Below are 15,748 nucleotides of genomic sequence, written 5' to 3' on the forward strand. Positions count from 1 at the left end.
ACAATTTTTACTCTAGTCCTTCCTCACTACATGATACGGCACAGCGATACGTGACATGTTAGGACCTGTGCGCATGCACATTGTATACCGAGAATTACTGTGCCGGTTCATCATCATCGTTTCTGCCTGGTTCAATAGAATCATTCTACAGCAGTTCCAGTTTCAGCTTAGTAAGCCATGTCAAGACAATGCAGCAGCTGATTTGTTTCTTCGTGCACGACGCTGTGAGTAGGCCACGTTTTTAGTTTGTGCGACTGGTGTTGGCATGGCGGCGTTTGCTTTGTGTGCTGTTTCGAGGTTCCAGTGATCCAATGCGGCATACGGAAACATAGCGTCAAGTGTCTAATGGCGCCGACAGTGCCCGCGCAGACTGCGCTAGGGAATGCTGGCGAGTGGGTGCCGGGAGGCCTATTTTTTATCCCCTCCCGATGTGCTCCCTACTGACGCGGAAAATGTTCTGCCGAGACCTGCACAGTGGTTGCATTGCGATTCCGGACACCGTCTCATTTGACAGTTTCACAGGTGCTGACACTGCTGTACTGACATGCGCAGAACTCGACGACGGCGAGATCATTCGTCAGGTTTCTGCTGCACCACCGGACGATGGCCGAGTCGGAAGATGACGCACCATGTGCTACGCTGCCGTCGCATGCGGAGCGTGTACAAGCAGTGACTGCTTTCAGCCGCCTATAGTGGCCGTATGACCCTCTCCCAGATTCAGGCTTATCTGATTGCGCGTAAACGGAACAGCGTGCAACGGCGCATTCATGATTTTTTCAAGCCTACTGCCAAGCCCGAATAAGTGCGTGGAAATAAAGGATTTCATCTTTTTTGTTTCTTAATCTGCGTTTTCGGACACCTGTTTATTCGGACATTTTCACAGTCCCTGTGAGGTCCGAATAAACGGTTGGCGACTGTACACAACAACAGGACCACGGCGCCAGTTCGAAAAAACTGCAAGTTCGAATTAAGCGTGTTGGAATTAAACAGATACGACTGTGTGTATTCCTTAATTTTACATGCGTGCACCCGCCGTCTCCCGTCACAGTACGAGCACTGATACGCCTAATAAGTGTACTGGAAGGCTTTCAGAGTTATTTCGGACCTGCCTGTGGTGGTTTGAGCCCTTGGGGGCCGTGAAGGGCATGCATTCGTTTTTTCGGACTGCCAGATTTTTCGGACGTTTTTGCGGCCTTTAGGGAGTCCGAAAAATCTGATGTTGACTGTACTGGAATATTTTTACACTGAAACCTTACGTCTGCTGGGGATTTCTGAGAAATCTGATGATCTGAAAAGTTCATTAATGTGGAGTTCATAGTAACGAGATTTCGCTGTAATAGCTATCCATCCATTATATAAAGGCTGCTTTTACACACACTCCATACACTACGTAATACACAACAGCAATCATTAGTTATACAACGAAACCTCGGTGATACCATTATGGCTAGTACGAATTTTGGGGCGATACGAATTCGTACAATTCCCCAGTCAAAGTGCGCTGCATACTATGTGCCACATTTTGGATGTGCCAAACACTCCCCCGTGCTGGTTCTGGTGATACGAATGAGAGAACTGCAATTGCCGCGATCGCCGGCAGCAAAGTGGTGAGGAGGCCGCGCAGAGCACGCCGAGGCAGGCAAGCAGGCAGACTGTTTCCATGTTCGCAGCACATGGGGAGGCTGGCAGAAGGCAACCAATAACACAGCAGCAACTGTGCGCACTGATACAGAGTGGAAATGGTCCGGAAGTGGCAGTCTCTCCCATGTTGTCGCTGGTGAGGCTCGCGATTTGTGCTGTATCACACGTTCTCGCAAAGCCGGTTTTGTGAAGTTTTGGTACAACTTCCAGAATTACATGCTAGTTGACCTGGCAAAGAAAGAAACCCGGAAGGACATCCGGGACTTCTATCGTGAATAAATTTCTAAAAATGGGTTTCTCATTCTTTAACACGCCGATTTCATTTGTTTTTTGGCGATACGAATTTCGGATAATGCGAATATTTTAGGCGACCCCTTGAGCCTCGTATCACCGAGGTTTCACTGTATTCACTGAGTGGTACCATACCTAGGAAAGTATCGGGTACTTACTTATGCTGAGGCACCACAATAGCGCCCTTGCGGTCAAAGTAGTTACGGCCAATCTGAGTCAGCTGCAGGCAGTGCATCACCTTTTTGAAAAGCACATTGTACAGGTGCAGGCACTGTGATGGTGGTGTCTTCTTTACCAACTTGATGTTCACTGTCACAGGAGTGCCATCTGAGGCCAGTACAGTTGGTATGCTTGTTACCTGTAAGAGGGATACATTCATTTCAAAACACTTACACAAATGCGTCACACAGGCTACTCAACCTATTCTTTTGAGTAAGAACGCTACTTTATACACATGCATGCAACTGCGCTCTCCACCTCACGCTTTGCTCCAGTGTAAGCACTGCTTAAACTATCCTACAAATGGGATAATAATGGCCAACACAGAATCCACAATGGGAAGCGGCAGTTGTTTGTCGTCACTGTGGCACACGTAGCATAAGGTTTGCCACTTCGCGGCGCATTTTCAGCGCTCTGCCAGTGCCACGGTTGTCGACGACGGGAGAAGTCCGTGCCACATGGGCACGCTCTCTGTATATCTCCCAGCCATGAACAAGAACGAATATTTGACAATAAAACGAATTCACAATGACAATGTATCATTACTCCTTAGAGTAATTACCACTAAAGTGCACTGTTCGTGTTTGAAAACTGTGGCTTCAGAGTGATTTTGCCATGCATCCATGGAGATTAGATTAACCTGTTTACTGTGAATCTGCTCGCTGCACACACTATGGAAGTGACTGGCGATCAGTAAGGGAAGTTAAATGACGTATTATGAAAAATAAACATCACGCAAGACAACCTTCACACGAAAGTGTGGCAGGCGTATGAGGATGCTAGCCACTATTCACGGTGCACAGGTGACGAGGATCAGCGTCATTCCCTGGCATGAAAAATCGGCAGTGAACCTTGAAAAAGCAGCACACATGGATGCGAATAGCTGTGTGAATAGTCAGTGAGCTTATTAGCTTATCTTCTGTGTTGACTATGTGCCTGGCACTTGCTAGGCTGTTTCAACGGTAAAGATGTCAATGAATGAGATTTAGTTTCTTTTTCTTGTAGCGCAGAAGACAAACACTATAGCGGGCCATCCTCTCCAATGCTTTCTACTGGGTCAAGCTCTCCAGCATTCGTTCGGGAGGAAGTTGCACGCTAGCCCTCCTTGATATCCTTCGCTCAGCCGCCCCATCTCCAACAGCCTGGATCGAATTTTATGCATCCGCTCTGTCGCGCGATCAAGCAGGAAATCGCCGAGGTCTTGCCAGACCAGAGCCAACATTCTTTTGCAGCTGCACCACTAAGCTATGCTGACGTCGTTGCGCCACCTCAATAGATTCCGGCAGCTGCACTACTCAGCTATGCTGAAATCGCGAGGACCCCGTCCCTCTCTTTATATCTCCCTGTTTTGCCAACTTCATGCCTACACCCCGACTGCCACCCGCCATGCAGTTGTCAGCAGTGGCCCTGTACAATGCGTCCTGTGACATGGATGGGAGCTCCCCCAGCGAGCCAGTGGCGCACTCCCGACAACCAGCCAATATGCTTTGTGTGCAGCTACACCAGTCACATCACACATTTTTGAAATCGTGTGCAGCCGCCTAGCGCCGCACCACCCGTGAAAAGCCAGTCCAACTATCCACACTATGCCCCCCCCCCCATCGGCTATGTCACCGACATTGCACCCGACTGCAACTACCCGCCGTTGACCTTCCCTACGCCCCCATCACTCACTGTCGCTCGACGTCTCCTCTTAAGACGGGACGAGGAAAACTAATCGTCGCAATCCAAGAGGCAAGGGCTGCGACGAAAGTCCTCACCGCTGCGAAAGTCCTCACCGCAGTCCCTCGAACATAATCGAAGCGTTTGCTGACGGTGTTCGCGCATCTGCACTCGTGGACACTGGAGCCACCGTATGTGTTGTCAACGCTAAGTTTTGTCGCTTACTTCAGAAAGTCATGACACCCACACACCTCTGGACTGCCTCTCTGCACAGTCACTGCTCAGCATGTTCCCCCTTGGCGGCTTGCACCACTCGTGTTGTCATTGACGACGTTATATACGCTATAGAATTCCATCATCCTTTCCTTATACATTATCCTCGGCTGGGATTTCAGCCGGGCCGAAATAGAGCTCTCACCGCTGTTAAATTGGCCGCTCACCGACAATTCTTCACTTTTGAGGAAACGACTTGTCCAAGCCGGCACCCACATACCTCCGAACGCCTCAACGATTGTGCCTATGTCCTGCAGCAGAATCTCAGACACTGTTGCATTACTGTCTCCATCTGACTGCTTTCTCATTCGCTGCGACAGAGGACATCATACAGGGCTACAACACCATTTTCGTTTGCAACCTGTTTCCATACCGTGTTCCTGCTCCGAGGAGAATGTCTTGGCAATGTAGAAACGATCGAAGACGTGCAAGTTATCGACGTGCCCAATGACAATTACTGTGCTAGTTCCAGTGTGCTCAGTGCTGTTTCTATGTGTGACCTATCGCACAGTGATGTGTTTGGTTCTTCTATTGCTGATTTGCAGCTCGGCAGCTGACAATTCTAGGTTACGTCGTATCCAAGGATGGGATTCTCCCCGATCTAGCCAAACTTCAGGCCATCGCCGAATTCCCTAAGCCAACTTCCGTCAAAGAATTGCACAGTTTCATCGGTCTGTGTTCCCACTTCAGAAGCTTCATTCGCAATTTTGCCGCCATCATATCAACCCAGACGAAGCTACTTAGAAGCAACGGGCCTCTCACTTCGTGGTCATCCGAATGTGACGAGGTATTTACAAAGCTGCATCGGTTGCTAACGTCTCCACCAATTTTGCGCCATTACAATTCGACAGCCCCTACCTAGGTGCACGCAGATGCCAGCAGCATTGACCTTGGTACTGTTCTTGCCCAGCGCAAACAGGGGTTTCCTAAATATGTCGTGGCTTATCAATCTTTATCAATCTCTTTCACATTCATTCATATACAAAAAATGAAAGCTGGGACAAGAACTAAAAGCTGCTTTTTGCAGCTTGACAAGGTTCTTGCCTGTATTCATGACAACGGGGACATAATAAAATAAAGTTTGTACACTTCAGTGTGTGCAATGTACAGGGTCATCCAACCTTAGGATGAACACGGCTCACTGGCCACGCTCTCCACGGGGCACCAGTGCGTCCGGCGCGGCGGCGCATCGAAGCGAAGTGGCGCAGCCGCACACGGACCTCAGGGAAGTGCTTGGCTTTGTCTGCTACAGAGCTGGAGCGCGCCACTCTTTGCTGTAAAGCACACTTTGCTAGGCCTAGGCGACTGAGCGCCCTAGGCGATGTTGCGGGAAAGCGCACTTCACTAACTGGAGAATTTTCAGCTGGTTCTGTAAGCTTCTCACCACATAAACCACTTAGCATTTTTTTATAAGTGATGAGGGTAAAAATACAGTCATTTTTCGCACTCTTTATTAGGCTCGGGCCATTTTATTTTACTCACAGCACTTGGTGCAGTGCATACCAAGAACCCTATTAGGCGCGCTCTTCTTAGTTGGAGTCATCCCATGATAAGCCTAGTGCGCCGTTTCGTGAATGTCTCGATGATAGAACGAATTTGCTTATTTGACTTAAGAAAACGACCGAATCCCGCAATAAATTTCACAGAAAGTTAGAGAGCGATTGTTCTATCATGCATCATCATGTTTACCATCGATTTTGCCATTAAGGAAGGAAATAATATTACTTCGACAGTAACTAGAAAGTAACATCCGCTGCTTCGCGACTCTCTTATTGACGCGTCAATGTCGCTGGTAGGGGTGCATGGAGCGCTATACGCGATGTACGTAACTGTTCTCCCCGGCATAGCAACTGATTTGGGCGGCAATTCCACCTCGCCCTTTTCATCTTTCTATATCCGATAAGAAAATAAAATTCATTTTTGTTGTCACAGTTTGGGTAAAATCACTGAAGCGGTGCCGGTCCTTTGACGGCTACCTGACGCGAGAAGTCGCATTCTAATTTAGAGGAATCGTCAGTCAATTATTTTATCACATTGATTAGGTGGAGTAAAACATGAGGCACCGAAGTTTTTTACTCCAAGCATTGACTCCTTGGAGTCAATGCTTGGAGTCAATGCATGCACGGAACATTTCGTGCACGCTAAATTATAGCAGCCAGTGTTAGTGCAGCAGCTGGACACGATGCACACTGTGGTTGTGAACTTGAAAACTTCCGCAAAAGCAAATGCAGATTTCCAACTATTTCAGCACACCTAACACTTGACTCATTGTTTAGAGGTATAAATTAACGTTTTATTTTTCACGAACTACACTCTAGGTCAATTTTTCACCACAATTGGCAAATTTTGTTACGGAGCTTCAAAGGTATGCTCAGCAACGGCAGTACTGATAAAGCAATGATCAGTAGTAACGACCAGATTTGTTCTTGATAGCGTTATAAGTGGACTGCACTATATATGGCACATCATGGCGACGACGACGAAAATTCACCTGGAGTGTCCATATAACTGCTATCCCAATAAAACAGGTGAAAGAGGCAAAGAAAGCTATTCAGTTTGGAAAACTAGGAGGGAGTCCGGAAACCAGTCTATGAAGAGGTGCTCTCCCCTTCTTGACGGAGGAGATGGTGTCGTAAGGGTGCTGCCGGAAGCTGGCGGCGCATCTCACGCGTACACCATTGGGTTCGCAGTTTCGCACGGGTCATCAAACGAGATGGGATGTGTGTCACTTCTAGTTGTACAATCAACATTTTATGAATGCACTGTCTCTGTGAGGAGTTCACTATGACTGCACTAATCCGTCGTAAAAACGGGAGACGCATAACCGGTGTTCCACTGTTTATAGTTTATTATAACATACTTCTAACGAGGTTTGAATGCACAGCTGCAACAAAATAAGATTAGCACAAGTGACTGGTGACTCATGCAGCAATTTCGCGATAGGCGGCGCTATTGTTCCCAAGCACGCCAATAACGAGAATGCCAGGCATAATCCATGTTTGAAAGCAAAGGTGGCCGAAAAGTGATGCATAAGATAGCATTAAAAATGCAGACTTTAGGACAGACTTCTTTCTACTGGCCATCCTCACTTTGAAACATGGATCATGCCTGGCACTCTCATTATCGGCATGCTCAGGAACAAGTGCACCCTGTGTTGCAATCTTGCGCTCCAGTCATCGATCACTTGTGCTAATCCTTTTCTGTTCCAGCTGTACAGCAAAACTTTAGAGGTGCCAATGGTACACATCCGGCTACATGGACAAGGTGGTCACATTACAAGAGAGAACAAGAAATGCTAACCTGCTGTTGCAGCTGGTGTGGAAGGTAGAGCTTCATACCATCAAAGACGCGGGTCCGTCCAATAACTGCCAGCACTGGGTCACTGCTAAGAAGCTGGCACCGCGTGCGCTTAGAGTCGATGACAGGCACATAGTCAACGTGGTACTCATACACACCCATCCCTTGCTTGGTGTCAAGACGAACATAGTTCACCTCCAGAGGGACACTATTGTTGCATGAACGAGAGGGCAGAAAAAAAAATCACATGATCAGCAGAAGCCACCAACAGGGTATGCTGCTAGCAAACTTCTACACTGACAGCTTGTAAATTTGCGTTTCACGAGACTGCATTTTCATCTGAACCAGCATAGCTTTTCTTTTCACAACAGAACATATCTACCGATAATTTTGACACCAGTGAGCCAGCTCAACTGCCGCAATGTAGTCTACAGGTGAATCTCTTCAGTAACAGCAATGCTGTTGCTGCTTGTAACTGCCATCTTGCACAACTCTCTGCACACAGCCATGCCTCCCCCATAGCAGAGTACACCAATATGGATGCACGTTAGATGTCTACCTTGCTTTCAAAAAGTGCATCTGCTTGTTGCTTCAGAAATGTCCCATTCAAACTGTAGCATGCCAGAGTTCGATCTGCACACCATCACCACTACAGAAAACACTGACCGACAATGAAGCCTTAACGTAACTGTTACCAATTTTCATAAAATTTGTTAGACAAAAGAGTGCAGTTCATCTAGGGTAGTGCCACGCCCACTCAATGAAAAACAGTGGTGAGGACACTGAGTGACTTATCTTAGTAATGTTTACAGTGCCCTAGGCTGCCTGACAATACGACCAGACAGGGTAGGGGAAGGCAGAACTGACATCTGCAGCTGCATCTGCTCGAAGAGGTTCACATACAGCTTAAGTTCTAGCATGGTCCATTGCTTTCTCCAAATGCAATACAACACACACATTGCTATGCATGTACAGTACCGAAGCTTTTCAATAAAGACCACATCAGAGTAAGCATTTTTTATTATCTTTGCCAAAATGTCTTCCACGCAGACACCCTGTAGCTTGCATATGCTGTGGTATGCATTTCAGTCATCGTAAAGGCTTTGTCATGTAGGCTTGAAACTGAAGCTACAACTCCATCGCACACTTTCCTGAGAACATGGCATTAACACATTCCCCAGTGTGGCCACTGATTGTAATGGCATTCTACATTTTCGAATATTCGATTGAATAATATGCTATTCAACATTAACTTCAGGTCTGAATTTTCTAAGTACTTGAAAGAAATACTGTATTTGAATCTAGGCCAATAGCTTTTTTTTTTTTTAAATAATTATACAGTCAAACCCACTTATAACGATACCAGTTTTAACAATACATCGGTTATAACAATGAGAAGCTGCTGCACTGTCAACTTTTGTATGTCTTCCATGGTGAAATAACCCACTTACTACAATGTCCCGATGCCGCATTATCAGTTATAACGATGAAGTCTGGCTGCTGGGTGTCCAGGCCAAAAAGTAGTGAAATGTGAAATCCTTGAAAAGAAAACAAGAAAATGAGAAATTCAAGGCACTGCACGATGGGCCGCTGCTCCATCAGCCACCGCACTTCATTTTCCATCCATCTTCGCGTGGCTCTCTCCTGTCACCCTTCCACCCCTCCGAACACGCATGCACCATGTCATCTGCACTCTTCACATGTTGCCTGCTGGCTCCTCATTCAGCGCAGTTCTGCAAACAGCTTAATTGCTCATGTTCGTCTTTGATGGTTGCATCAAAATTTTTCCTGGCCACACGGTTTCTCATCTCAGCCTTGCTTGACTCAGCACCGAAACAGAAGATGGCTGATCCGTCCGCTAATCATCGGCTATGAATGACGTTGCCGATGAAAAGAAAGTGCACAGCTACAGATTCAGAAACTAAGTGCTTCTAACCGATGAGACGATCGTCATGAACGTGCTTGCATCATATAGCGACAGTGACGACGGTAGTGATGACGCGGTAGGGCAGGCTCAACGTTGTCCTCACAGGAGGCCCGGCAGATGGTTCAGTCCCTCCAGGGCTTCGTTTTCGCGAGGAACCTTCCCCTGCACCTGGATGCCTTGGAGAAGGATGTCTGCAAGCTTCGCGTAAAGCATGCAAGGCTGACGGACATAGGCATTTCTCGTGCAAGGCAGTGAGAAGTACAGTGAAACCTCGTTGAACCGTAGTTGGCCGGAGCTTGGAAAAAGTATGTACTAAACGGTAGTACAGTCGAACCTCGACATATCGAACAGCGCGGTGATCGCAAAATAGTTCGATATAGCCAGAATTCGATATATAAAATCACGTAGTAAATGCGTCAAAAACTAGCACAAATCAATCAATGAACCAATCGTGGCGCAATAGATACTCAGATGAAGCTTCAAACAAAGTATTTATTTCGTTCGCTGAAAGTACTGAAGCAGCGTACCCTGCTTCATATTGGCAACCGTGTGCTTGACCACGGCGTCCTCAACATAGTCCAAATGGTCCAGAAGAGACGGTCCAGTGCCTTCTATTGCGCCGCAGTAGCAGCGTACAACGGCCAAAGCAGCTACAGCCTCAGTTGCTGTCGGGAGCGGGGCAACATCAGCGCTTGCTGGATCAGCCTCAGCAGCGTCTTCGTTTGGCCGCTCAGCAGTCAGTTCTGCAGCGATCTCATGTCTGTTTGGGCCGATTTACGCTCGACCCGCCCATCGCTGCAAGCCGCACCGCACGCTTGCGGTCGCGCGAAAAATTGCACGTATCCAGCACTTGCGCACAAATTACGATTTACACTGTGTGCACAGTGTGTACCTTACACATTGTAAACCGAAATTTGTGCACAAGTGTTTGATACGTGCAATATTTCGCGCGACCGCACGCGTGCGGTGCGGCTTGCGGCGATGGGCGGCTCGAGCAAACCGGTCCGCCACTATTCCGGTGCTGTCGTCATCGCGAACAAAGTCCTCAATGCACATGCTGTGTGGCTCAGCACCGACAAAGCGCTCCAACTGGCTCCACGGCCGCCTCGATCACGCGCGCACGGCGGGGGCTGCCGTGCGCGCGTAATCGAGGCGGCCGTGCTGGCTCCAAGCCGCCGCGTGTGTACGCCGCTACGTTCAAATGGCGCCCTCGGCGCAACCGATGTGGGCAGCTGTCGTACGCAGCAGTCCGGAACGCTGCTATCTTCGAGAGTGTTGCGGGAAAGCTCGCCTCCTGTCAACAGAGCGCACTTGGTCTGGGGCGGCGGAGTTCGATATATCCATTTTACATCCGGCCGCGTTCGAAATAAAAAATAAAAAATGCATGCGATTTTCTACGTGATATAGAAAGTGTTCGATATACGCAATAATTCGATATATCCGTGTTCGATATATCGAGGTTTGACTGTACTGCTTAACTGAAATAGCACAAGATCACCCACTTACCTGTCAAAAACGGAACTCTGAGAGAGTGCGATGAAAGGGGAAAAAAAACATGCAGTATTTATTTACTTCGTGCGACACACGTGTTATTTTCGTTTGATGCCGCGGCGGCCAAGCAGCAACAACAGCGGCCTCAAACTTGCTGAAGCTGTGAGCCAGCTTTTCAGCTATCCCCCTCTTGTCGGCAAGCACTCGCATGGCAGATCCCTCATTGGCGTTGCATATTCTCCGTGCACAGGCGCGGTAGCGTTGCAGAAGTCGCGGGGCACCTTTTTATTGTGGGGTGCTGTTCTCGTCGCAACGATTGCATTCATGAGGCTGACGTAATGCACAGCTTCTGCCACTGTTGAGCCTGAATCGCCTGTTCTATCGCTTTCCATGTCGTCCTTATCACTGTCGCTAGGCGACACTTCGACAACAACAGAGGCAACGATGGCGAAAAGTCGAACCTCGTAGCCGACATTTCTTCGCGGTCGCAGCAGCGCTGCCGAGCAGCTACTCCGCATTCCAAATGCCACACACCGTAGTCAACAGTAGACCCATGTCACGTGCCAGCGCCGACTTTTCGTGTTACATTCGATAGCGTGATGTCTAATTTTTCTTCTATGCTGAGCACCCGGCATCTTTTTTATCCGAGTTTCGGCATGACGCAAGTTCTCGCTCGTACGATGCCACAACGCTCTCTGGCACGGCGCCGAAATGATGTTGATGTGGCTTCACGCGCAAACGCACAGGGAACTTGGAGTCCATTGTGCTGATCTCCGAGGCTTGTTGTTCTAATGGGTCGCCCGATGGAGACGACGTACCACCGTGTTTGCGTGACAAAAAGTGGAAACACTACATGTGAACTGATACGTACACAATAAGCTGGTACGGTTTATGGGGATACAAAACACATTATGTTCAATGGCCGCTGAGTCGGGAATTTCACTTTACTACTTTTAAAATGAAACTACTGTTTAAGCGGGTATGGTTTAACGAGGTTTTACTGTATGTGGCGAGATGGTTGTGGCAATCTCTCCTCAGCGTTTCTTCTGGATTTCTCAAGCTGACAGACTGCTGCGGCAGCCTTCTCATAATTTTTAAAAGGCCTCTTTTGGGGTCACCAAAGCGATGCTTCGGCAATGCTTGCATATTGCTAGGCACCCGTGAAACCTCTTTGCAGTTGTTATAGCAGAGCCATTCTTTAACGCCGACAGCTGCGGCACATGCGATCGGAGCACCCAGGAGGCAGTTAAACGAGTGAACAAAATCAGCAGCTGGATTGAGGAAGGTGGTGGGGAGGGGCACTGGCCTCCCCGCCATTACAGTTTTCTCACATCAGCTCTGCCAACCCCCTATTTTGATTTTTTTCATGCAACCCAGTTATAACAATTATCGATTATAACAATGGAATTTTCGTGGCACTTTGAACACTGATATAGGTGGGTTCGACTGTATACCAAACCCTAGGGTCAACTTAAATTCAAGGATCTGAAAAAACGCACCAGTTCGTAATTGAATATGATAAATATCATGCATAGCTGGTGCTATCTAGACCTCTCGGTATCCGCAGCCGCTACTAGCCGCACCAGTAGCCAACTGAAGTATACAAGCGAAGTCGCCATTTTGACCTATGTCATTTTGGCATATGGCGTCGCATTATCGGAATGGCACCAAACAGGCAATGCCACTATAGGGCCGCTTTCAAATGAAAAGTTGTGCTAGCTGCAGCGGCATCACCGACTGTTCAAGTGGGGTGGAACTTCAGCATCGACGCGAAATACTTCCGTCATTGAAGGGTGCAATGGGAGACGTTTTTTGCATGTGCTGCAACAAGGAGACGACAGCGATAAAGAAGATAAGCGCGCGTAAAGAGACAGGAGCTGTTCATTAAAATCGTGCCACGTTTCGAAGCATACCAGCCGTGCTGCACTGTTGGCGCATGCGTGTGCACGCAGATGTGAGCTTGCACGCATCCGCAAGCGTACGTGTGGTCTAAGCTATAGTGACGAGGCTAGCAGCAATGATGACGTAGTGAGCTCGGCATGTTCATATAAAGTGCATATTATTATTATTATTATTATTATTATTATTATTATTATTATTATTATTATTATTATTATTATTATATTAAATGTGTTCATTTTGTGAATGCTGTCCTTACTTTTTTGTTTGGCCTACATTCGAGGCAAGTTATTTTCTAGCTTTGGACATTCGGGGGTTGGCTTGGAATCTGGGCCGGCCTAGATTCGAGTAAATACAGCATAAATTTGAAAACATGTACAATCAAGAGTTTCAGTAAGCAAGACGTGTTGCCATCAATGTATAGATTATAGAACGTATAGAATGTACAGAATATTATATACATTATTATCAATGTATAGAATATAGAATATATGATGTATAAAATGATTTCCTCAATCATTCTACACATCCCTGTGGCACTGTCATCACCTTCTCCAAAGGGCCAATGTTTAACTACTAAAGTTTCGAACAGCAATACAGTGTTCCACTCAATTTTTTCTGACATTATCGGCATGCATGGCAGCCATGAAAAATGTTAAAATATATTAATTGAAGTTAATCATTAGTCACGTGTACATGACCAGATCGTCCGGCCATGGTATGGGAGAACGCAAGAAAGGTATTTTGCTTGCGGAGGCTAGACGGGGTAGCGGCAAGTGGCAGGAGTGTCGATGTTGGCAGTGAAGCTTGCCTCCTGAAATCATGGGTTTGCGGGACTTCAAATATTTCAATCTCTGCTATTAACTAATTAGAAAAGTTCTTGCAGTAGAACACTCCTTAGAGGGCACGTAACAACTTCCAGCATATAACCAAGTTTGATATGAGGCTTGGTGAAGGGCCCTTTAAGTTTGAACATCTGGCACACGTGTCAAGGTTTTATGCAAAACCCACAACTATTTGAACTATTCATTTCAATATTCTTTGGCACTAATTACCGCATTTTTGCATGCATAACCTGCACCATAAATTTGAAGAATTTAACGCAAGTCGAGGTGCATTAGCTTGGAATTTTGCTTTGAGGTATGGCTTCACGGCAGCATGTGACCCGCTGCCGTGAAGCCACACCTCAAGGCAAGGTTCTCACCCATTCAAAGTTGGTATCTCCTAGGGAACCGCAACACCATGCACAGGTTATACGAAAAAAAAAAAAGGTTCCCTCTCTTTGATTTCTCTTCAAACTAAAAAACTGATATTACCATAAGCATACACGCAATTAATTGCAACTGCCTTCAAGCAAATGCACTCTTTAACATTAGGCAAAGCTAAAATCTGCAGTTCTAACATCAAATGCCAGCGGCATCAATGATTCGCACAACTTTCACCACAAGAGGCGGTCACACTGTCTTTTTGTACCGCCTTGTGCACAAGTTGGCATGGATGACCTCAGCTTGTTCTGGGATTACATCAAGAGCTTACACCAGGCACAGTGCCATATTATACAAAAAGCTCAACACACGAACAAACCAATAGGCACATATTGCAACAAAACAAAGTAGTGCACTTACGGCTTGCCAGCACTTCCCCTGAACTGCTTGACACACAGTTCTGCCATTTCAGCCACCAGAGGCTCAACACTGCAAAACACATAAAATGTAAAATAAGTGGTGAGCAATAATACAGCATTGGAACAACAGCCCCTCCAATAGCAAGGTTACCATCTTACAAGGCCACTTGCCATTATTAGGAATCATGAAGCTTTCACTGTTGACTCAACACGGTCAAAGAATTTTCAAAATATTAAACGTTCCGCAGTTTTACGCGCCAAAACTACAACCTGACTATGATGAATGCCATACTGCGGGACTCCAGATTTTTGACCCCACAGAGCTTTTTACCAGAACTGCAGTCAGCGATCACACAGCTTTTGCAATAACAAAGGTTCACTGGTTCAGACATTGTGTTCAAGTTTCGCATAGTGAAAAGTTTATGAAAAGCAAGCTAGGGTTACTATATACGGTATCACCTGATTGTTATGTACTCATTTTGTTATTAAACACATACCATATTTACTCGCATAATGATCGCATTTTTTTGTCAGAAAAATTGATGCAAAATCAGGGGTGCGATCATTATGCAGATTAAATTTCCCCCGAAAAAAAAAAAATTTTTTTGTCCCGCATTTGCTGCGGGACACCAAAACAAATATGGCAGCTGGCAGAGCAAGCCGAGCGCAACTTTTTTTTTTTCTTCTCGTGAGTACATTACATGCATTGAAACAGTTTCTTTCGTATCAGTAATGAATAATATTGTTAATATCGGCTAGTTTGCGGCAATAACCTAGCCATGTCCACTTTGATGGGACAGAAACAGATGGCCGTGCTTAGCTGCCAGTGACATAGAAACACATGGCCGGCATGCTGTGGAAACTGCGGCATCTGTCTTCACTACTATCCTAATACAGCACGTTTCCGCTAAGGGTGGGTGAATATCTTAGCTGTGTTACGAGCGTCGGCGTATGATTAGGGCACACTTTTAACGTATCAGTGTAAATGTGGCTCCTATCGTTGCAGCTCGCGATTTTTTTCGTGCCCAGGAGTGCAGATGAGAAGAATCAAAAGGCGCCTTTTTTGTTGTTGACCCCAACCATTATAAAGCCTACACATAATAAAGGCAAGTTTGGTTGCAGCTTTTTTTTAGTCATGGAACTGCGGAAAGTGATGTAAGTAATGAAATGAGGCATTTACTTAAGTATGTGCATGTAGACCACTTGGTTTGTCTTGGAGTCATTCGCGTAGCATTCGACATATGGTAAGCGCGATCAATGTTAGCTAGACTTGGCACACGACATATCGCTGTGGCAAGTTCGGGGTGCGATCATTACACGGGAAATTTTTTTAAAAATCGCATTTTGATGACAAAATTCAGGGGTGCGATCATTACGCGAGTGTGATCGTTATGCGAGTAAATACGGTACTCCTAACAAACAAA

General features: G+C 46.6%; 1 protein-coding gene across 1 annotated transcript in view; it reads right to left on the reverse strand.

The window, feature by feature from the left end:
* Window positions 1-15,748, reverse strand: part of LOC135918203 (piwi-like protein 1) — a 148,836-nt gene that overhangs the window by 88,388 nt on the left and 44,700 nt on the right. The window contains exons 5-7 of the mRNA XM_065451885.1: window positions 14,326-14,394; window positions 7,387-7,591; window positions 2,091-2,290 (exon numbers count right to left, since the gene is read on the reverse strand). Of these exons, the coding sequence (XP_065307957.1) occupies window positions 2,091-2,290; window positions 7,387-7,591; window positions 14,326-14,394 (474 nt within the window). The remainder of the gene's footprint in view (window positions 1-2,090; window positions 2,291-7,386; window positions 7,592-14,325; window positions 14,395-15,748) is intronic.

Source organism: Dermacentor albipictus, chromosome 1 (genome assembly GCF_038994185.2).
Source record: "Dermacentor albipictus isolate Rhodes 1998 colony chromosome 1, USDA_Dalb.pri_finalv2, whole genome shotgun sequence".
Lineage (NCBI taxonomy): Eukaryota > Metazoa > Arthropoda > Arachnida > Ixodida > Ixodidae > Dermacentor > Dermacentor albipictus.